Source organism: Bacillus rossius, assembly GCF_032445375.1.
Source record: "Bacillus rossius redtenbacheri isolate Brsri chromosome 4 unlocalized genomic scaffold, Brsri_v3 Brsri_v3_scf4_2, whole genome shotgun sequence".
Classification (NCBI taxonomy): Eukaryota; Metazoa; Arthropoda; class Insecta; order Phasmatodea; family Bacillidae; genus Bacillus; species Bacillus rossius.
The window spans coordinates 37,809,282-37,832,670 of record NW_026962011.1 but is presented as its reverse complement, the minus strand read 5'-3'; the positions used below and the strand labels follow the sequence as shown (position 1 = coordinate 37,832,670).

The window sequence follows — 23,389 nt, the reverse complement described above, 5'->3', positions numbered from 1 at the left end:
AATCAATTATTAATTTACCACATTTGACAAAAATAAAAAAAGAATGAAAGCCAAAATGTTTTTCTGATTACTTCCTAAAAAATAAATTTGAAATTTTCTTCTGCTTGCTTTTTTGGCTGTTCAAGGAGATTATTTGCCTCTCCAAATTATAAATACAGTTGCAACCGGCAGGGTTTATAACAAATACGGGCTACATACACATTGCTCACAGTAAAAAAATTTTTAAGAAAAGGCCGCAAATTGATGAATGTTTACCGTCAATAGCGCGCCAAACGCGGAGAAAGGTCATTGTACTCGGTCAGCTGCTGTAACGACGCGGCGGCGCATGCGCACTCTATGCTCCGCCCAGACTCATGACGCCATCAGCCGCCAACCAATAGATGCGAGCTTAGCGGAAAAAAATATAAGCTCCACCTCCCGTGTACCAATTTTATCCAGTTCTAATACCAGTTTATTGGTATACGCACCAGTTTTCTCGCTGCCGTGACATGTTCAAGTTTATGTTTATATTATCATGATGTCTTGGTACCAATAATTAATTATTTACGATCCCCAGAAATAAATGGTTAGTTTAAAAAATATGGCGTCAACTGTACAATACTTCCCAAATTATAAAAGACGTATAAAACAGTTACCAAGACACCGCTCATTTTATCTTGTGAAGTTTATGTCTCGTACCAGTATTTCGGCTAAGTTGTGACATAAATACAGTATCAGAACTTACAAGCAGCCATGTTTGTACATTCATGAGTTTACGTTTTTCCCTCGTGCATTTTAGATTGTCTCCTGCTATAATTACTCGTACTTTTACACGCCTAGGCTTAAATTATTACATGTTTAGAAATAAAAGCAACTTTTCATGTTATAAAATATGTATATTTTGCTATTTAAAATGTTCATTGCCTACTAGCTCCACGGTATTTTCTGGTTGTTTATGGTTGTTACGTGACGTAAATAGCGGGATTGATTCGATTTTTGAGACGTAATTCGCGGGAAAGTATTGTATTGGACTATATGGGAACCAAACGGGACCTGAAGAATATAGTGCAAATAACGGGAAAACGTAAATAACGGTAACGTAAATAAGGGGTTTCGCTGTATACAAAACCCAGACCTTTACATGGGAATAGAATTTTCCACCAGTAAAAATTATCCAACCTAGACTGGAATGGAACCAGATGTATCTTTGGTTTGCTTGGTCCTTGAGACCAAACAGCCATACTGTTTATCCCAAATAACACCATGAATCAGTTTATAACACCTAAGCAAATATTTAACTGATTCTAAACTAATTAGACCTAATATAATAATGATTGATAAGCATTTTTATGCATAGCCATGTTTTCTTGTCGCCCTCCTTGCCTCCTCACCCAAGTGTGAGGAGGCGGTAAGGCAACCTTTCTTTTGTGGTGTCCCGCCACAGGGCAGCTGGTGGGGGCTCAGAAGGTCATGTTCCTCTGACCGGGGGCCGAGGCGTGGGCCTGGCAAAAGGTCTCGGTCCGAGCCATGGCTCCTGGTGAGGTCGGGGCTCGAACAAGGGCCTCCACGGCTGCGGGGATGATACTGGTCCTGTTCGCTGCAGTTTCGAGGCTGCCCGGTTCTTAGTTTGGACATGGGCAGGGCACCCCTCTTTAACTAACCAGGCTAGGAGGACTTCCCATGTCTATATTCCCCTCTGGTGGCGATAGAGTGTAAAGTCTGCTGGGATAGGACCAGGAAAGGGGTAATGATGAAGGTAATTGCAGCTGCAAAGGTCCGGCTGACCAGGTGTGCGGCGCTATCCTAACCGACCATCCCGTCCTCTAGGGTGACTGTTTTTCCAGCAGAGCAATGTCGCCGAGTACTTCCAGTCCAAACGTTTGGGGTGTGGCAACTATGGAGGTGGATCTGCAGTGAACGGTTTGTCTGAGCGGACCAGTCGCTGGATATCTGGCCGGTGAGGAACGGGGCGAGGTGCGACGGTCGAACCCAGACTACCGGGTCTTGTTTGCCTGTCCCTTCCCTCAAGTCGGCTGGGTGCCGGCGATGGGTCTTGTGGAGTGACAGATAGATGACAGAATAGAGTGAGAGGTAGTGCCCTACCGAACAGAAATGCTAAAATATACAGTGGTAGGTGTTTATTTCAATACAAAATACACCTTAAGGTTTGCCCTTCTCACGATCGGTGACGTTGATTCCGGCAGGATTCAGTAGATGGCGGGAGTGGGCAGTTAGAGGACAAGAGGTACTGTGGATCTCGCTGTCCCGGTAACACTCTGCGTTTACTGTTCGAGCGCTGTCTTTTATACTGTCCTGGTCAGAGGAGGTGTAGGGCGAACTGAGGCGGAGAAGGGTTGAAGGGCCTCGGCGGCGGTTGGCACACCTCAGGAAGGCTCGGCTGACCCCTCTTTCCAAGGTTCTAGAGGATTGGGGAGCAGTTGGTTGCACTGCAAGTTGCCTGCCTCCAGGTCCCGGCGAGGTCCCGTTTGCATGTAGGGCGTTATAGTTGGGGAACTGATGTCGGTGTCATTTGATAGTGGAGCAGGCCCGCGACAATCTAAACATCTACCTTTATCATCCTATTATAGAGTGCATTTTTATTTGTATTTATTTCTGTCAAAATTATTATTTATGTTTAGTAAACAAAGGTTTCAGTTGCAGGTATCAGTTTGCCCAGTATTTTCTTCTGTGAAGTGAAGCATGATGTGTTTGTTCCAGGACTTGCCTGTGCTTCCAGAGGAGACCTCGGTAAACCCTCACAAGCGGTCCAGCACGCCGTCTGTGGCCCTGCCCACACGGAGCCTCGTGTTTGCCGACGGCCGGCTGGACTTCTGGGATGGCAAGTGATCGCCCGGCTGCCGGGCGCACTGGAAATTCCAGGGACAGGAGAGACTTATCGTGTAAGTCAGCAGGACTTGTTCTTATTTATAATGTTTTCCTGCTTATAAAATTATATTTTTTTTCCCTGTGTTTAACGTTTCATAAATGGCGTATTACCTACTTATAATGTTTGCTTTTTTAAATTCAATAAATGCAGAAAAAGTTTTTTAAAAACTATAACTATTCCAACACTCATCCCATCTGTGAATTTTTAACATGTTTATCAGTTTACTTTAGATTTTATATACATTTTTGTTTCAAGTTACTGTTATCAAATAGGAATTTATGGAGAAACAAAATGTGTGCCAGAACACAAGCTCTACACATTAGTGCTGACTAATGCTGCGTATTCAATATATTGAAGGCACGTAATGTTCGCAGTTACGTGTCTGTTGGCACCCTTGTCTGGAAAAAAAATCCTTCCTATCGTTGCCATTCTTGTGTGTTTTCAGTTTGTCAACTATTCTGTGTTGGCAAAAAAAGCATATTCTGTTGCTCAATTTATTGTTTAATTTATTTCATTTTTTTAGAAAAATGAATCCCAAAAAATACATGTTCAAGTGATGAAGAAATTGAATATAGAAATTTCCACACTAAACGTCGTCATTATGAATCGTGAGACTTTTTTACCTAAATTTGGCAGTGTGACTTGAAAGTTGAAAGATCTATACAAAGAAGCCAGAAGCATAACAAATTTGAAGAAAAGTTTTTGGCGCGGTTTACTAAATTCGAGCATCAAGTGTACCCATCAGTGTTTTTAACATTATACTTGTTTACATAGCTTTATGAGTCCATTGGTAAAAATTTCAAACATTGACTGACAAGTGCTAAATTGCTTACAACATTTTTTGCTTATAACATTTTTTTTTTTTTTTTACCTTTTGCCTTTTTGAAAAACTTTATAACATGGTTCTACTGTAGTTAGTTCAGAGGTAGGTGTTTGATCTAGCATTCTATGGGTAGGCACATTCTGTGATCCGGCTCCATGCATTTAGATTTTTGTGGATGGATTCTGGTTGTAGACCACAGCCACTAGATGGCATTACTGAACTGCCTGCATTAACTCTGGGTTTATCATTACTGTCCATTTTCATTTCAGCAGTGTTTCCTGTTTTCTAGTGGGTTACATTTCATATTTGAAATTTTCTTTCTTGGTATTCTCTTTAAAATTATATTGATGTTCGATAATCCCGAAAAATTGCTAATCCGGAAAGGCCATGTTGATGTTCCTGAACGTGCCGGATTAAAAACCTTTCATTTTACAGTTGAATTTGCTGCTAGTAGACACACAAGAATAAATTTTTACTTATTTCACATTAATTTATTATTTACGCAAAATATTTTTTTGATGTATGTTAGTGATAAAAAGCTGTATTCAGTAATTTTTCTGCAGTTAGTTTTATTTATATTTGTTCATTAAAAGAAATAGCATTCTGTTAATGGTATGAGCCAAAAAGTGGGGAGGAATCAAATGTTTGACAGGTTTGAAGAAAATGTGTATGTACCTATATGCTTATTAGTAGTCTAGATTCTAGAATTTAATTTAAAAAGATGAATGTTTTTAATCAGTTCTTTATGTGTAACCACTTTCACCATTTCCTTGTACATACCTTTTTTATTAAAAATAAAAAATATATATATTTATTTTTTTGGGAAAATACCAAATGTTCAATCATATCTTGTAGCTTGTGTTGATTATGCATTTGAACAACTTTGTAGGTGGGACCAGTAAGTCTGTAGCTTAGACTCTACGGTTGAGTATGCCATAGTTGTACACAATTTTTTTTTTTTTTTTTGTAGGAGCTGGAGAATGGCAAGTTGGAAGCGAGATCTGCCACCACCAGTCCTGCCAGCTTGCCCCAACAACATGAGGTGAAATCGTCTCATGTGATGACAACATGTACCTGTAGCAGACATGAGTTGCAACCACGGAGCAGCTGGTGTAGTTGGGTGTTGCTGTAGCCTATCCAGGAGGAAGGGAATATTTCAGAGTAGAAATTCTCAAAATAAAAAAAAAAGAGGGGAGGTGGCTTCAGTTTATTAATCCATTGATTCTACGCCATAATTTATTTATGTTTCTTAAATACTTTGGTTACAGATGTGATATTTTTCATAGGATCTGTGGTGTCTTGTGATAAAAGAGTCTTTGTACATGAATATTTAACAAATAGAAAACTTACGAAAATGGAAAATCTTTTGTGAATATTTTGAGAATGTCTACAGTTACGAGTTGAGTTTGTTGTTCTTTGCAGTATGATTCCAGAAACTTTATGTAGGTATGTAGTTATTAAAATCATTTATTCCTAACATGTTGAGTTAAGATTACTTAAATAAGGAGAACACACTTTGTGGTTGAGAGTTTTTGTTAAACATTTGTGGCTGTATGTATTAATGTGCTGAGATTCCTAGCGTTGTGTACTTTGTGTGCAGAAAAACTAGTGTAGTGTGTTTTAGATGACCCAGGTTAAAACTGAATTCGTAAGTGCAACTTTATGTGGGTTTTGTCAAGATTAAACTGTCCGTGTTCAAAACAGTTGAGTGCTGCATTGAGTTTGCCATCTTGCTGCCGTAGTGACCTTTAAAATAGTTTGGTGGGTGAATATTCACACTTTCAGGACCATTCTCATGCTTGACACGAGTGCTGTGATTTAGTCTTGTAACTGCTCTCATATGCTATACAGACAGCAACTGTCCTGTATCTTAAATAGAGTTTCTCTCATGATGTATGAATGCAGACTGTTCTTAAGTTTATTTTTTAATGTATGACAAAAGAAAAAAAAAAGCATTCCAACCAGAATTTTTAAAAACAGGAATGAGCTTAGTTTTAGTAAAAAAAAAAAAATTTAATCAGACACATTAAACAGTGCAAAATAACAATTAGCTAATTGTGAAAGTGTTAACAGCAGACTAGGTCTGTGGCCGTATTTATGTTGTCTTACACTTTTCTCCATCCTCCTTTTTCAGAACATTAAGACCTAGAATATAGAAAATTATGTCCTAGGATATATAACTTGCCAATTCTCAACATTGCACCACCAGAACATGACTATCGTAAATCAAAATAACAGAGTATTAGCTTAATAACATGTTACATTTTAATTGTATTTTGAAACTTGAACAAAAAATTGATATAACTCCAAAAATCTCCATTTAAGAGCAATCCTGTGACCACTGTGATTTACTGGTAAATTTTAAAATCTAAATTCATCCGCTTCAATATTAATGTGTTTTATTGATTTAAAGTCACAGTAGTCTTGTTCTGGGAGTGCTTTACATTCAGATACATACAAAATGGAAAATGAGACTGGTACAAAGTAACATTTTTATTACATTCAGTAGGTTTACAAATACACTAGTAAACACATAAGTATCAGTCACTACAACATAATTTCCCAGATATTCCTCTATTCCATATATTTTATAAAAGCATTGGTCATTAGATAAAAGACTCCTGTCAAATTTCAGTCCCAATGATTCCAGCAGAGCTACAGTTTACCATCAGACACAAAAATATTAATTTTTTTTTGTTCTGGTAATTGCATACTTGTTTTGCCAAAATTCAGCAATGCAATGTTTCATATTTAACGGAATACACTGAAAATGTAAAATCATACAAAACAATTTGTGAAAATAATTGAACATGTGACAAGAAAAACAAGGTAACTCTAGCAGATCATTATTTTTTTCTTTATTTGCTTGATATGTGTTGTAATCTCAAGGGTGTGTGGCACCAATAAATTCTGAGGGTATTTTTTTTTTATGTTGTCACAAATTCCTTAACAAAAGTTATTCGTTTAACCTCAATGTAGTAGTTTTATTTAATCTCTGTGCAACTACGGGTATGTATATTTCCCATTCTGCGTTTGCTCTGGTCTGCCCAGGGCCGTCGAGAGAAACTAATGCCCCAAGATAAAAAAAAAATTTTGTCCGCCCTCCTCCCTATTATTTAATGTGCAACTTTTCAAACCCCACATTACAAAAAAAATCTAAAGACTGAACATTACTGTGGTGATAACTGTAAACGTGATGATCTCTGTGTATCGCATTATTCCCAAGGTTTCTTGTGAATTGTATTAACAATAGAATTGTAATTTTCCTCTATCAGAGAAAACCCAAGCATTTTATATATACATATATATATATATATATATATATATATATTTTGCCGCTTTGCCCCCCCCCCCCCCCCCCCTCCACCGCCCTCCTCTCTCTCGATTGCCTTGGGTTTGGACCAGCACTTATAAACTATAAAGTGTTTAATGTGTGTTGCTTTGTAGGTGCTGTATGAGACTGTCCTCATTTGCAAATTTAATATCCTTTTTTGTTTCTTGTAAATATGTTTGTGTAATATTTGAAGGATTCCTAAAAGTTAGAAGTTTATATATTTTTTCTGTATACTGTTAATTGCTGTTGGCCAAAATTATTTCAGGTTTTTTCCGGCCTTGAATATTTTTTTTGTAAACATGAGTGTATTTTATATATCAAATAATTATTTAAGCATTATTACATGTGTGTGTGTGTGTGCGTGCGTGATTGTACTGGTGTGTAAGAGGTAAAAACAGTCTTTTATGTTTAGAATTTTGAAAACAAGATTTGGAAATGAAAATGTAGCAGCTACAAAAATTTTCTAGTTGTATGATAATATAATGAATGATTCTCATAATGGCAGTAATGGTAATGACTTAGCTAATAACTAATAAGAAATCATTTGTGTGTATTTGAGATAATACAATCTTTGTGGAAAACTGTACAATATTGTACTTCATGTTAGGTTAATGCTTTTAATTATACTTATATTTTAATAGTTTAATTATTAATCTCTGTTGCATAAGTTTTATAAATGTAAAACAAATATTACAAATTATTTTCTTTTGTTGTTGGATGGTTGTTTTATGGCTATGCCTAGACAGACTGTATATTTTCATGTTTGTAACCACACCACAGTTAATAACTTTCTGGATTATGAAAGCACATCTCATTTTAATAGATTGGCGAATTATTTTTCATTGCAATTAAGAGGTTTAGTGGTAGCCTTTCTATTGTTCATGCTTAGTAAATACTATAGAAATGCAATCAAGAAATGCAACTGTTAATTGAGAATTATATATTTGTAGGACCTGCACTACATCACAGTGAAATAGGCAAATTATTTTTTAAGCTTTATTTTTATTAATAAGTATTTATTTTTCACTAAATATTTAAATATCTGTAACAGATATTTATTATTGTCTCATCTTTGGATTTCTTTGCTATCGTTTCTAATCAAAGCTGTGTTCTTTACAGTAATAGTTAATGTTACATTTTTTTTTTAAGAGAAGTAGTAAATGATGTGTTTAATTTCGCAACAGCTATATTGAAGATTGTTGCTTCAGTCATGTCTCTAGCGTTTTCTGATATTAAACGAGATGTATAATAGGGGCGTTCGAAATCCATTTTTTTATGGTCGAAGTTGAAGTCAAATTCTAAATCTTTAAACTTCCGAAGTTCGAAATCGAAGTCGTAACTTTTCTACAGAATAATTGAAGTTTTTTCACAGCATTGATATTTGTTTATTTATTTTAAAGACAAAAAAAATGTTTTTAAACAAACATCGCTAATGTATGAACTGTATTACATTCGCCGGCATACTTGGAGACTGTTTGCTTGTACTGGGGATAGGATTGTCTTTATCATGATCACGCTTGCGTGCAACCGATATCACGTCCATTATGTTTAGTTTTTCACATTAACAAAATCAGTATGCTCCGGAACGTATGTTAACCTAGCAGATAAAAACACTATCAACGCCGTGTCTTGTGTACTATGTTCGTACAGTAAAAAAAAAAAAAAAAAAAAAAAAAAAAAACTCCCGCCATTCCGTAGTTTCGATGTTAAAACAAATATCGTGTTGGAATGTTGGAATTGGCATAAATAGAAATTTTGTTGACATAGTTTACTTACCAATTTCAACATTTTCAACATTTGCGGCAGAAATCCGTACGCTGGTACACCGAAAACCATACATTAAAGGATTAGGAATAATCTTTATTGTGCACGGAAACAATATAAAAAAAACGTATCCACCACTATTTATTTACATTCCATTTAGCCTTATTTTTTTGTTAAGATATTATAAGGCTCACTTAACTTCAATAGTTTCGGACCACAAATAATTAAATTTTTTAACTTCATCAATGCGATCATTTGTAACTACCCGAAAACTCTTTATTACTGAAACTGAAAGTAATGTTTACGTAATTTAATATTGAATTGAGATACATAATTATTTGGACGCACATAATCACATGATGATGCTACCAGGATGGCCAACCGATGCTATTAGAAATCTTAAGACTTAATATTGTTAAAATGTATAAATATAATTCCCAAATATCCTTTTTTTATATGTACATTAAGTAATAACTGCATTATTTTTATGTGTTTAGGATGAAACTAATATTTATGTTATTACTTATTACCATTTCATCCGAGCAAAACGCAAATGTGCTTTTTTAAAAATCATGTCATGTTGGCCAACCTGCATGAAATTGTTAAAATAAGATGTCGCTCCCGACCGTTGCCGTAGATATTATTTTAATTATTTTTGCTTATTTAAGAAGTAACAAATATACGGTTCTAAACTCTGTTTTACTGTAATAAAGAAATATTATATTTACGCCAATTTTCGTTACAATATTGTTGAATGAAGCCTCAAGATAATTGACAAGTTATTCATGATTCCTTCGAAAAAAATTCTTGGTGTTAACTTCGAACCGAAGTCGGAAAGCTCTGATTCGACTTCGACTTTTTCGAAGCTTCGAACACCTCTAATGTATAATAATGTAGATAAGTATAATTACTTGCATTGTAGTCCCACGTTGAGGGGCACTTGTTGCCGGCACCACATTCATTTTTGAAGAAATTTTGAACCATTTAAAATTTTACTATAAAAAAAAAAGCTGCCCTTTTCCTTTTGTATTTATAAAGATACGGTAAGCAGTCAACTAGTTTTTGTCCGAATGCGTTCTCGTATGTCAATCACAAGAAGTAATACAAGGAAATAAAGAAGCTATAGGTCAGGATCTTTTTTTTTTACAGGTCTTGCAAATTTTTGTAAGATTGTAATATTGCTTATCTATCTTTTAATATCCACATAATTGTTTGACAGTCATGAAAGGTATATATTACTTTTTGCTTGCAACATGTTACTATATTTTTTATTTTATTTTTTATTGCTGTGGTGTGGTGATATTTAAACACTTTTGTTAAAATATGTAATTTTTAGTTTAATTGTTGCTGTGTGTTAAGCAGTTGTGCTACTCTCTGCAAACTTGAGACAGCGACATGTTTGAGGAACTGGGTATTTCATTCATTTATTTATGTTTGTAACATGCCTACCAACAACCTAGTGTGTGGTGTGTCGTGGTTGGTTTGCTTTTCCTTACTCTGAAGTGTGGTGGGTTCTCTCGCCACGTACAAACTGCCGAAGTCTGAGAGCTTGGGAAAAGGATGTGTGTGTTTGCCATGGTCACGGCAGTTGGCTGATAATTCGTACTGAAAAACTATTGAAGTAATTATCGAACAGAAATTTTTCCTTCTCTCTCTGTCATCCCAGTTTACAAGTTAGCAGTAGGTAAACTTACGCACATTTTTTGAAGGGGTATCAACTGTTATTTCAATTTTTTATAGCTAAACATTTAATTTTAGTGCATTTGTGTGAGCATTATTTTTCAGAAGTTTATTTACAAATTTAATTTTACTGCGACTAGATGTATCTGTTTTCATAATGTGAACAGTTAATTTTTTGTGCTGTTAGCATAGCCATCAGATGGGTTGTTTTCTTGTATGAATTAGTGCTTCTACAGTTTTGTATTTCAGCTGAATAAAGTAGTTTTTGTGAGTATATTAATTATGTAAACAAAATATTGTATGTTTGAAAATCTTGTAGGTTTGATTCATGTACTTATATTTTTTTGGAGAACTTTTTTTTTTGTTGTTTGTAGTTAGACTGATGATTAATAACTAGGTCATGTTGATACATATGGCTGACTATGGTACCATTACCATTGGTGTTCCCTAGTGAGTTCTTGCATAACACTTTAGTGGGCCAATTACACTTCAATAACTGGGGGAAAAATTTTAAAAATAACTTAGCATGTTACATGTTTACATTGGGGAATTTTTAGGGCTAGGTACGTCCAAAATATAAACAAATGCAGAAAACCAGGAAAGAGATGGGTATTTGGCCCTACAGTGCATCATGAATATTGGTATAAAATTTAAAGAATAATTGTATCTTTTAATCATTCCAGATAACTTTAGCATGTTTGTGATATATTTAGTTAGTATTTACTTCTAAAAGTGTGAACGTAGAGCATGTTTATAGCAGATACAGTACTGATGGTAGTGTTGAGACTTAATCTTCAAGTAACGTTGGTTTATTTTAATTTACATTAATTTTCACCCACCCAGAAATGAATTAAAATCTTGAATTTGTAATGTTATTGTTAATATAAATTTTTGATTTAAATGGTTATGATTTCAAGCAAAAAGGCATTGTGTGTATTAAATTTAGAACTTGTATATTCTCTAAATAGCAAAACAACATTGTATGTTTTTGTCATATTAGTAGATTTAATTGCGTGTTTTTGATTTCAACCAGAGCATAAAACAATATTTTTGATTGATTATTTGTGGATAAGAGTTTGTTGCAGGAGAATATATTTAAAATGTTTCTAGTACACTGTTGTTAGATTGTGAAATTAATTAAAACTTACCAACTTTTAAGTTCCAATTTTTTCACACAATTTCGAGAAATTTTTTTGTTTCTGTTAGTTACAAGTGTAGCTGTTATTTGAACTAGGCGTCTGCGAGCAGAAGATTTTCACTTCGAGTCGAGCTCGAGCGAGTTTGCTAAAATACTCGCGAGTATTGAGTCGAGTTCGAGTTTTTTTTTTAAGTTTATTGCACATAAATTTACTGTGATGGAGTAATAAAATGTGAGAACTTTTGAGAAAAATATGGAAATAAAAAAAGAAACCATTATCATTGTTAGCCTACTAAATTAAAAAATTCGATATTCCTAAAGTATTTGGAATTTCTTATCTCCGCCGGTTGATTTGAAAAGAGGAAGTGAAAGAGCATAGAATAAAAGTATTTTCAGATTTTTAGCATTTTTTTTCCGCATATACCGTTACTCTACATATTTACCAAATTGTTTAACCTCAAAATTAGTGTCAAATATCTGTAACTTGTCATTAAGTTTAATCAATTTAAAGTAATAAAAATAGAAGCATTTTACTTAATTCAATTTACACTTGCAAAAAAAACTTACGCACAATAAACCTACATGGAAATTAAAGTCTTTTTCAATGTCCTGTAGTCTGAAATATGTTTACTCATGTCATCAAATGTAGAGCTGTACTGAAGAAGCCGATTTTGCCAATATTTAGTTGAATCGGCATTTCTGCCAACTTCCAATACTCTTGTTAATTTTCGACCGATATTACTGAAAAACGAAAGAGACTGCCATAACCTAAAAATCCACGAGTACCCTTTTCACTTTTCGTAGTAGTACTACATTCTTTCAGATCACATTATTTCTTAGCAACATGTGCCAACCGTACATATCAAGATTTAACATCCTTTTTTTTTCAATAATGTTCTTTAATTTTAATATGTCCTAAATAAATACATTACCATCACGGTAAATACACATCTCGGTTATTACGGCAACTATAGTGCAAATGTGGTAACTATCATGCTTCTGCAGTAGTTATGGTATCTACAAAGAATCTTTAGTTCTTTTTATGGTAATTATCTTAAGATAACTATTGGAATTGTACTGTAGTTATGGTACATCATCCATATTTCTTCGTAAGTTGTTGTTCATTTGTATTTTCTTCATATTTATATTTACGTGCGCCATTACTGGATACTGGCAGGAATTTTCATAAAAATGTTAAACGGGACTTTATATCACACATTTAATGGTGTAAATGATGAGACCCCGGACAATTTAAATGCTTTTTATAGTAAAATGCGGGAAATGTTTCCGCATAAGGCGGGAAATACTTCCGCATAAAGGAGGAAAGTGATACATTAATGCTATGCGGAAAATTATAGAAGTAAAAAAAATTAATCACGGAAATTCGTAAATCCCGGGTACGTAAAAATGATGTGTTCATGTATACGGTCGATCATGTTACATTATAAAGTAAAGGATAATAGTGTTGTAAGACTTTTATTCCGATATAATGAGAGTTTTTTTTCTATAGGTACAGTGCAAGAAAAGCTCGCTCGAATTTCGAGTTGTTGAAAAGCCACGAGCTCGAGTTCGAGTATTACTAAAAAACTCGACTCGAAACTCGAATTTCGAGTACTCGCAGGTGTCTAATTTGAACATATATTTTGTAAGTAATTTTTACATCTGTGAATTTTACTTCGGCTGTACATTGTAGTTGCTTTGATGTCTGAGTACTGAAATGTTTTTATGAACATTTAAAGCATTTTGACGAGGCCTTCAAAAAAATTCTTATCTTATTTCCTTCTGAAATGCAGCCTTTTTCTGGATGATAACCAATATCTTTGTGAAGTATATGTAGGTACATGCAGTAGGTGGAACTATCAGATTTGTGAGTAAACAAGCCACAGATATTGGTGCTTTAAAGTCGGCTTGTAGCTTTTTATAGCTGTACTTTGTACAAATTGAGCAGTCTTGGCTTGAATACAGATAGAACTGTAATTTGTAGACATCTGAAATAACCCATTGTGATGAGACATTAGGTCAGCAAAGCAGTTATGTTAAAATATTATTAAATTCCAGCATGTCAGTTTTGTTCTTGTTTTAACTTATGCGTTCTGCTGCTTTTAAAAATGTTGGTGTAATTATTTCTTTATTGGTGCTCCAAAACATAGATTTCCTTCTGTGTATTTAGGTAGTGTATAACTTGTAACATGTGTTTGTGATACTAAATATTGCAGTGGTGTTTAGCCGCATTATGAATGCATGATAAATGCAAAGATTTATATTTTTCTACCAACATTATACTGTTGTGGTTCAGTGCATGAGTATAATGTACAGTGTGTATATACTATGTAAATATATACATAAAGTGTTTTTGTAAAAAAAAATTAGTCAAAGTAGAAATTGTTTTGGATTTAGTTATTTTAAAATTAGGAGCATAGTCCAGCAACAAGCGTACAATGCCTTCACCATTCGTGTTCTCGCATCATTCCATAGAACACTCTTGGTGAGTGCCAAACTTGATTTAGTGTTTTTGTGGCCTTTGGTATTGCACGTTTGTAACTGAACCATGAGAATCATTATGCCATTCGGAATAATTGTACATGAACTCATGGCAGGTATTGTAGATATTGTATTTACAATTAATCTACATAAAATTGTTTGTGCAATAATAAATATTGGTGCTTGTTTAACGTGTGGTTTCTGTTCGTGATGTTTCTTCAGTTGGGGTCCAGAACCTTGTACATGAGTTGCTGATAGTCGCCGGTGGTGGCATCCATGATCGCCGATGACAGTTTGGTCCCGTACAGCGTGAGGTAGCAGCCCTTGATGCTCCCAAGGTCGTCCTGTCAACAGAGCGAGTGCCTCAGGTCCGAACTCCCGAGGCTGAGGTCTCTGTATCGCTGTACCTTCGTTTACGTGGTCTCGACACTTCACAACTTTGTTTGGAAATTTTAGCTTAATAACTGCTATAGTTTCTAGACCTTACAAAATAAAAGTAAAATAACTATCACAAGTAACTTTACCTCTGAACGACTCACGAATATGCGAATCAGGCGATCATCTCGGACTGTATGTCTTGTTAAGGAATCATGCACAAGGGTTGCGAAGAATGTCAGTTGGTCCAGTATTGCACTCACTGCAAGCAGTTACAAAATGCCCATTGGTTAAATTTTTTAGTTTTGTGAAGGAAGTAACTGAAGGGCTAGGGAAATAGGTAAGAAAGTGGTGTTCAAAATGCACCATCATCCTCAGAGTTGTCATATTGTGTTCAGCAGACTGTATGCATATGACCTTGATAGTGTTGCTTCCGGTCAAGTACCGTGCATTACTGTAGAAAATAAACCTTTACTTAATCTTCAAGGTTTGCATGCAGCTGTGGTGAGGTGTAATGAATTTGCGAAAAATGAACACGTTTCAAAATTAACCTTTGCAAAAAAAATTTGTTTGTTATAATTTAAAAAAATTTCCTCTTTTACACAATATCAGACAAACAGGAAATTCAAGAAAAGGAATGCCCTAATATACTTTTAAAGGAATGATTCCTGTCCTTTGAACAGCTTTAAATGTCAAAACAATTAAATTGGTCTTCATAAAGTGTTGAACCAGCATGTTATACATAATACAATAAATAGGTACAAACTCCACAAATTGCAAGTTTTGAATTAGTATTTTAAAAAAAAATGCATATAGTGGAATCCTGAAGGGGCCAAGGAAATTCAACTTATATGAGTTGAGAACTTTGTATTGGTTAAAATAACAGTGAACATAAAGTTTTGGAAACCAAATGAAGCTAATTTTTAAACAGTGGTGTGTTATAACGGATACATGTAGTTCTATAGCCAAAATTCAAATAATATATTTTTTGGTTGTGTTAGTATTTTGTAGTTTTATCATTTCCAGGAATTTTTCAGAAGTGATGGTTGCAAGGGGTGAAATTGCACGGTAACCGGGTGAAGCCGTTTTTATTTTCCTTCAGATAATGGTCTGCATAACGTTGGTTAAACGCCCAAAACAGTGGTTGAAACAGTTATATGGCTGTATTTTATGGAAGTGACTGTGTTTAACGACGAATACTGTCAAGTCATACTTAATAAAACATCGTCAGATGTGGTTCCGCAGTGTTTCGGGCGAGGCTAAAAGAGACTTCACCTACACGACAGAATGCCGTCTCCTGACAGTTCCCAACCCCCAGCGAGTGTGGGCACTTGCCCAGCGCCAGCAGGCCGCTCCTGAAGGCCCCTGAGAAGTCCTCGGCGACGGCCTCCGGCACGGACCGCCCGCTCAGGCGCCGGTAGTGGCTGAACACGGCGCGCAGGTGGTCGCGGCTGCCCCGGCGCAGCAGGGAGACCAGCACGGGCTCGTCTGTGCCGTACCGCGCCCCCACGCCCGCCCGCGACAGCGTCTGCCCGGCACGGCAACACAGTTCGCAACCGCCAACACATCTTGTTAGCCTGTTCCTTCGTCTTTGAAGGAACTTCATTTGCAAAAACTCTTTGCATTTTTTAACACGTTCACTCTTTCTTATTCATAATATTCCATAAAAATGCATGAACAAAACATCTTCAATCATTATCCAACAAGAAAAACTTTTAGAGCAGGAAAACAGAAAACAAGCAAAAGTGAGCTGATGTAAAAATGTTAAAGGTACAGACAGTACAGATAATTCCGTGGAAGAACAATATCAGAATACAGACGGACAGTGGGCTGACCACATTGAGGCAGTTGCAACGAAACAGTAAATACAGACAGACTACAACTTTGGACAGTGCAATGACAGACAACACGCAGACAGTACAGCGGCGCACATGCGAACCCAGCTATGAAATTAATGCCTGTGCTCATCTGAGCCCTGATTTTTTTTTCCCAACTAAGTCCTATAATAAATGTTCTGTGTGCTGTCTATGGAATTTAACATTGGCTGATTTTGGCTTGTTTTTCTGTGTGTTTGTGTATTCATCTTTCTAGTTCATTCATGTGGTTTCTCTATGCCCTAGAGTCTAAGCCTTAAAAAAAATGTTTTAAGTCACTGTTCTCCATTGCTAGAATCAGTGAAAGCAAAGCACTAAACTGTGACGTTCAGGAATGAGAGAGAGTGCTCCCTGGTACCCACTTGAGCCTCCTGCAGCGCCCTCTCTTCGTGGACCGCCTGGCCGTCGCCGTCGCGCTCCCCGCTCAGCAGGATGCTCAGCAGGCGCTGGTAGTCTCCGTTCAGCTCGCGCGCCACCGCTCGTGTCAGCTCGCGGCCGTACTCTGCGGCAAGCACGCTCGCCGTGTCTCGGGTCGTGCAGGAGGGGGGGGGGGGGGGGCAGTCAACAGGAACTAGGGATGTGCCGGTAGAACACCGTCGAATCCATAGTATTTTAAAGTTTTAAAATTTGAGGGGAAAGTTTGCAAGGTGAAAACTTGAGATAATGTCATCAATTTAAAAATTTAATACTGACAACTCTGATATTTAATAGATCTACTTTTTGTCTTTCTTCGCTCACACGATGTAGATATTACTGTTCCCCAACATATTGTATTTTTGGTGTGTAACTATGTAAATAAAATTAAAATATTAATTAATTTGGAAAATGTGGTTTTTGAAACTAAAATTATATAGGCTTGATGTTTCATCGCTATAGTTTATATGTATATATATTTTTTTTTCTTCTTGTATATTTAGGGGTGAATTTGAGATATTCTTTACGTTTTGGATTCGAGAAAATTGGGATTTGCCTTATATCTAATTTTTATATGTGTATCATTGTTATGCACTGCAAGGGTCACGAATCTTATAGTGGTCTCCAGCCATGTCCATTGAGAGGTGTCGTCAGTTGGACATGAGTAAGAGAGAGAAGTATTTGGCTGGAAAATTAAACTTTCATTAGGCTTGAACTGCTGTGCTCATCTTTGCAAAGCTTCCTTCTTTGTTGGCTAATGTTGGTAGAGAAACTCTTTTTGTACTTTAATGGGCCAATAGGAGCGGGTTGCTGCACAAAGGATGTCTGTGATTTGCCTGAAAATAAATAGTGCCCTTTGACATGACTTCCACTGACCGTCATAGAAAGATTAATCTACAGTATTTTGAGTAATACTGTAGAATGAAATTTTTTTGTGGAATACAAAGATTTGTAAGTATGACCCATCACCCATTGCCTCGCCGCACGGACACAACATTGTAGGCATAAACAGAAAAAAAAGGTGGTTTGAGGCAAACAAATCTTGGTTTTTGTATGGCAAAATAAATATTTACTTGATGTAACAAAAGATTAGGTTTACCATGGCAAATTTTGTGTGTAGCAGAATTGAATTTTACCCCTAACAAAATATATAGTTCAGTTGACAAAACCATTTTGTTGGGTCAACCAAATCTTTCCTACAACAAAATACTTGTTTGAATCAACTGTTGGCCTTACGAAAACAAAGATTTTGTTGAGGCATACAAACGTTTCTCTCTGTGCACTCTGCAAGAACATCTGCTGGACACACACTCGATGCACACATGTGCATAATGCATGGCTGTGCTTTGTGAATGCACCAGACAGTTCGAAACACAAGTGCTTTCTCCACAACCACCACCTAGCATTTCTCCAAAAAAAATGTGGTGCATGCCATTCTTTTAATTTGTTGACTAAAATTACAATATTTTAAAATAATGGAGTTATGTAAAGTTCTGTAAATATATTGTCTTCTCCATCCCTCCTTTCTCCACAATTATTTCTTAATAAAGAAGAATTTTTTTTTTAGATTCGGGCTAGTATTTTATTCAAAGAATAACCTTGGTCCAGACTTATTCATGTCTTTTAAGTAACTAACACATGTAGAATCCTGGTTTTAGCTCTTGAACTTCTGACAATAAGCCCTTTCCAAAACTGTACATGTAGGTAGCTTATGAATAAGATTTGTCTGACGTTGGGCTGCAGTTATACATTACGCACTCTTGTTGTAGTGTTCCTTGATGTTCTGTAGGGCTGCGCTGTTTTGTCCGTACAACAGCTCAACGAAGATTGCAGGATCAGGTGCAATTTTCTGCAACACATTTTTCGAAATGTTACTTGAACAAGCAGGAAAGGAGGAAAGTTTTGGAAAAATGCTTAAGTAGACCTATTGTAGGGTCAGTGAAAATGAAATACATGTTAGTAAATGAAGCTTTGAATGATTCTTGTAATTAAGACGACTGATTGAAATCATTATTTGGGGCATATACCATTGATAAATAGTTTGCACTGTATGTCATAGAGAAAACCTGAAGAATAGACAAAGAAAAATCAATGCGTACATAAACAAGCAGGATACAAGTCAAAATCAGCTGATGTTAAATGTAAAGACATTACAGATAATTTCTTGGAAGAAATTAGTCAAAACAATATCACAGAACAGATGAACACTGTGGGCTGGTAAAAATGAGACAGTTGCAGACAAATCACAATTTTGGACAGCACAGTAACAGACAGAGGAATCCAACAATAAGACTAAACAGATAATCTGGGAAACACCGAAAATTCAGTGACGCACATGCAAACCCAGCAATGAAATTAAACGGGTATTCTGCACAGGTGAACACAGTAGGCTTCCCTATACAAAACAAAATTCTCTGTGCTGTTTTTACATTAACACTTGACATTGATTTTGGCTTGTTTTCCTGTGTGTTGCTAGATTTCTTTGTCCGTTCTTCGGATTTTCTTTGACATACCTACAGTGCAAACTAGCAATGGTGTATGTCCAAAATAATTATATAAATATTAGAAAAGCTCTATGATTTACATGATATACTTATGTAAAATGTTATTTCCTAGAAGAAATTAATGCTTTTCGCCACATTTAAAAGTCTAATATTTTGAGTTGCGTAATTTATTTTGAGCTTATTTTGGTTTAAAACATCAGATAAAAAATTGTTTTAGTAATTATAATGCACAATCCATTTATAAGTTGGTCAAAAATATTAGCACACTTTTTGGAAGGAGTCTATTTTATAAATGTCTTGCAGAAAGCTGGACAGAAGGGGCTCTAGCTGCTACAATGAAAGGTGGCACTCCTGTTGCTACGCACCATGATGGCAGCGTGAAGGTTGTCCACTAGGTAGTCCAGCGGCTCCTGCAGGAGAGCCAACACCGCAGTCTGGAAGTGCCCTGCCAGTGTCTCCGCAACGTCTGCTTCCAAGTCCTGTTTCACACACACAGGCCATCCTTCCCCAAGTCCCCAGCGAGTGGTCACATTTGGTCTCATTCAAATTTGCAGAAATTATTTGATGTTCTACCAATGTTAAACATTGCTAATTGCAATAACTACTTACTACCTTGGGTTCGAATATGTTTTTTATTTTTTTTTATGTAAATATTCGTTATTTGTAGGAGTACAGAAATTATAATTTGAACTACATAAGAGCAAAATTGTTTTGACCTTCTACACACACTTTTGAAAGCATATCTTAAACTATAAAAACTATAAAAGCAAGATAGTGATGACTATTGTCTGTAGATTTTTGGCTGTGTTCATTTATACCTATAATGTTTATTTAATTTTTTTTTGTTTTTTGGTAAATTTTTTATGTATATAAATTTAAATTATGCTTAGTATCTTGCCAATTGCATGGTCAGTGATAGTAAAAGAAAAGTGAATTATATCATAAAACCATCGAAGGGTGTGTCAAAATTAAAACAAATATTGTGATTAAAAATTTTTATATGGGAGGAGGGTCCATGTGCCATACAGTAATTAACAATAAAAAATGAACACAATTTTATTTATAATAATATATTTTGAATAATAGTTAGCCACCCCAGAATTTTTCTTGAATGGTTACGGGTAGAGACCTGCAAAATTCGCAGATTAATTTCGTGATATGCTACAATTCAAATAATTATACCTTGGTGCTGCTTCTACCACTGGTTCACAGTTAATCTGGATTAATGAGGGCCAATTAGAGACCCTCGCTCAAAGAAGTGTCGAATCACAGACCACCCAGTCAAAACGACTCACAAGTCATCAGCCAATGAACAGTTGGCATTTGCCCGAGTGTCTATCTAGAGGATATTGGAGTCTATCCTGAAGGTCATTGAACCTGCGAATTTTGCAGGTCTCTAGTTACAGGTAACCCATGGACAGAAGCATGGGCGTCGCAATCGGGGGGGGGAGGGGATGGGGAGTTACACGTCCCCTCCCCCCCCCCCCCCCCAATAATAAAACTCTTCAATTTCGTCCCCTCCAATAATATACATATATTTAGTTTCGTAGTTATATTAAAAATATGATTTCTGTGATATAACCCATATGTTGTGCATGGTGCATTTAGTCCAATCGTGGTAATGTGAGCACTGTGTTTTTACAAATTTGTTCTCTGAAAATATTTTTTTTGTAAAAAATAAATTATATATTGCAACCAACTATAATTGGAATATTTAGGAAAGAAAAATGTCTAAAAACCACCTTTTTGCACCTTCAAACCCCAAATTTTCTCGGGGGAGGACCCCCAGACCCCCCGCTTTTTTTTCTCCAGGGGATGGACATTCCTCAACAACTAAATCAATTAATTGCAGTCCCCCCCCCCCCCAAAAAAATATATCCTTGAGACGCCCGTGGACAGAAGCGCACACTGTGTGTGTGTTAGAAGGGGCCGGTGTATAGCCACCTCGCCTGTCGTGTCGACGGGGGTGACAGTTGGCGGGGGGTTGGAAGCACCTTGCCGTACAGCAGGCGGTAGTGCCTCTTGACGGCCTGGCGCTGCTTGCAGCTGAGCGCCGTCAGCACGGCCACCAGGGGCGCTGCCGTGGGCCGGCCGTCAGACAGGGCGTCGCGCGCGGTCCTCGCCGCAGCCTCCGTCCCGGGGCTCCTGCTGGGCCGGATGGTCGCCTGTGGGAGGGACCACATGTCGCCACTCCTACCTCTCAAGTCCGTTCACTTTCTTTATTGTTGTAACAATGTGCTACTGGTTCGGTGAATTTCCAGGGGCATGCATTTTTCACAAAAAAAATCTGCCCATGCTAGTGATTGTTAGGGGCAGGCATTTTTCGCGAATAAATCTGAACGCCTATTAGACTGCAACAAGGTATACCCGCACCAGCGGTTTCTTTAGTTGTGATTGGCGGCCGTCTGCGAAAGAAGTCGTTGCCTCTTTTGACTGAGCCAATAAGGACGCGTTTGCTTTCGCAATGAATTACTCCTAGGGACCGGAAAAATTCGCGGGTTCAATAACCTCTAGGATGAACTCCATAGTTCTACGTATACTCGGTAAAATGTCACCCACTCATTGGCTGCTGTCTTGTGAGACGTCTCAACGCAGCAGCCTGTGTTTCGATACAGCTTTGGTTGGGTGTTTCTCATTGGCCCAGAGTCATCCAGGTGAGTTATGAGCCAATAGCAGAGGCAGCACTGAGGTATAACTATTTGTATTTTAGCCTATCGCGAAATGAATTCGTGAATTTTTCCGGTCTCTAATTATTCCTATTGGTGTTGTATCAATCGACATGTACCTCAAAGAAATTCACCCAATCACGAAACACAGACGGTGCTACAGTGTTTTAACTTATAACTAGTCTCGGAATCTTTTCGCGAAATATGCATGGCCCTAACAATGTGATACTGGTTCGGTGAATTTCTAGGGGCATGCATTTTTCACAAAAAAAAATCTGCCCATGCTAGTGATTGTTTATTATTGGCGGCCGTCTGCGAAAGAAGCCATTGCAAGGGTCTGGAAAAAGTCTCGGTTTCAATTACTTGTAGGATGGACTCCAAAGTCATGTGGACACTTGATGAAAAAAAATTTCATCGCTCATTGGTTGCTTACTTGAGAGCTTTCTAGCCTGAGTTGCCAGAGATTCGATACTTTTATGGTAGATGGTTTTTCATTGGCTCATATTCCTTCACATAAACTGGCCCAATCATAGAAGTAGGACAAAGGTAAAACTGTATGAATTCTAGCCTACCGTGAGGTGAAACCGCGAATTTTTCCGATCTATAGCTATTGCAATTTTTCGCCAGGCCATTCAGGAAGTGTTTGTTTCTGCACTGGATGGCTATGATTGGCGTGCTGTTAGTAGACATGCAATCGAAATAAACCCAGAACAAAGGTTTATATAAATTGCACTAAAATAATACATTTTTACAAAAAAAATTGGTAGATATTCGAACGGTCAAATACGAACTAGGAATTTTTGTTTTTAACTATCCTTTTTTTTTTTTTTTTTTTTTAAGTTCTAGGAGGGTTATGGAAAACAATGATGCTCACCTCCTCTCCTATTTGACCTCCGCTGCAAGTGAGGAGCCAAATGAACCGGTGGCATTTGCCCGAGTGTGCAGAGGATTGTTGAGTTCTTCCTATAGAGGACAGATAACCCGCGAATTTTTTTGTTTCCAGTCGCAATAGTGGCTGGGTCTCACACATTCCAGGTGCGTTTCCGGGAAGTGAACGACAAAAATTAATCGGTAAACGCCAGTCAAATGCGCAAGCGCACACGGGGTGTCCACGACTGCATGATTACATCGTCCGCGCCATGTTGGTCGGACGCCAAAATCATTGGCTAAGGAAGTTCGCAGGCTTTCACGGCCATTGTCTGAAGTAGCTCGGCTTCTGGGTCGTAGTCAGCCGTGTCCTCGGTGAATAATAATTCTCCGACGTTGTCGGTCGACATTGCAGTTAACTGCTCCCTGATGACGGCGACCGCAATGTCGACCGAAACGTCGGCGAATTATATTCGCCGAGGACACGGCTACAACCCAGAAGCCGAGCTACTTCATTGGCTAAGGGTTGGATTTTACACTGTGGAAACACCGCACTTGTAAACAGGGGTGCAACAACTAAATTTCCCAAAATGGGGGGGGGGG

At 37.0% G+C, this 23,389-nt stretch overlaps 1 protein-coding gene and 1 long non-coding RNA gene across 2 annotated transcripts in view; one reads left to right on the top strand and one right to left on the bottom strand.

The window, feature by feature from the left end:
• Nucleotides 1-6,988, top strand: part of LOC134542411 (protein FAM91A1) — a 32,186-nt gene extending 25,198 nt beyond the window's left edge. The window contains exons 12-13 of the mRNA XM_063386622.1: nt 2,698-2,879; nt 4,660-6,988. Coding sequence (XP_063242692.1) covers nt 2,698-2,826 — 129 coding nt within the window. The 3' untranslated portion in view covers nt 2,827-2,879; nt 4,660-6,988. The remainder of the gene's footprint in view (nt 1-2,697; nt 2,880-4,659) is intronic.
• A 9,719-nt stretch (nt 6,989-16,707) lies between these two features.
• On the bottom strand, nt 16,708-19,728 carry LOC134542410 (uncharacterized). The gene is made up of 3 exons (XR_010076797.1): nt 19,619-19,728; nt 18,508-18,598; nt 16,708-16,837 (listed from the first exon to the last, which is right to left on the bottom strand). It is a non-coding gene; the product is annotated as an uncharacterized LOC134542410 (long non-coding RNA).
• Between the last annotated feature and the right edge of the window lie 3,661 nt (nt 19,729-23,389).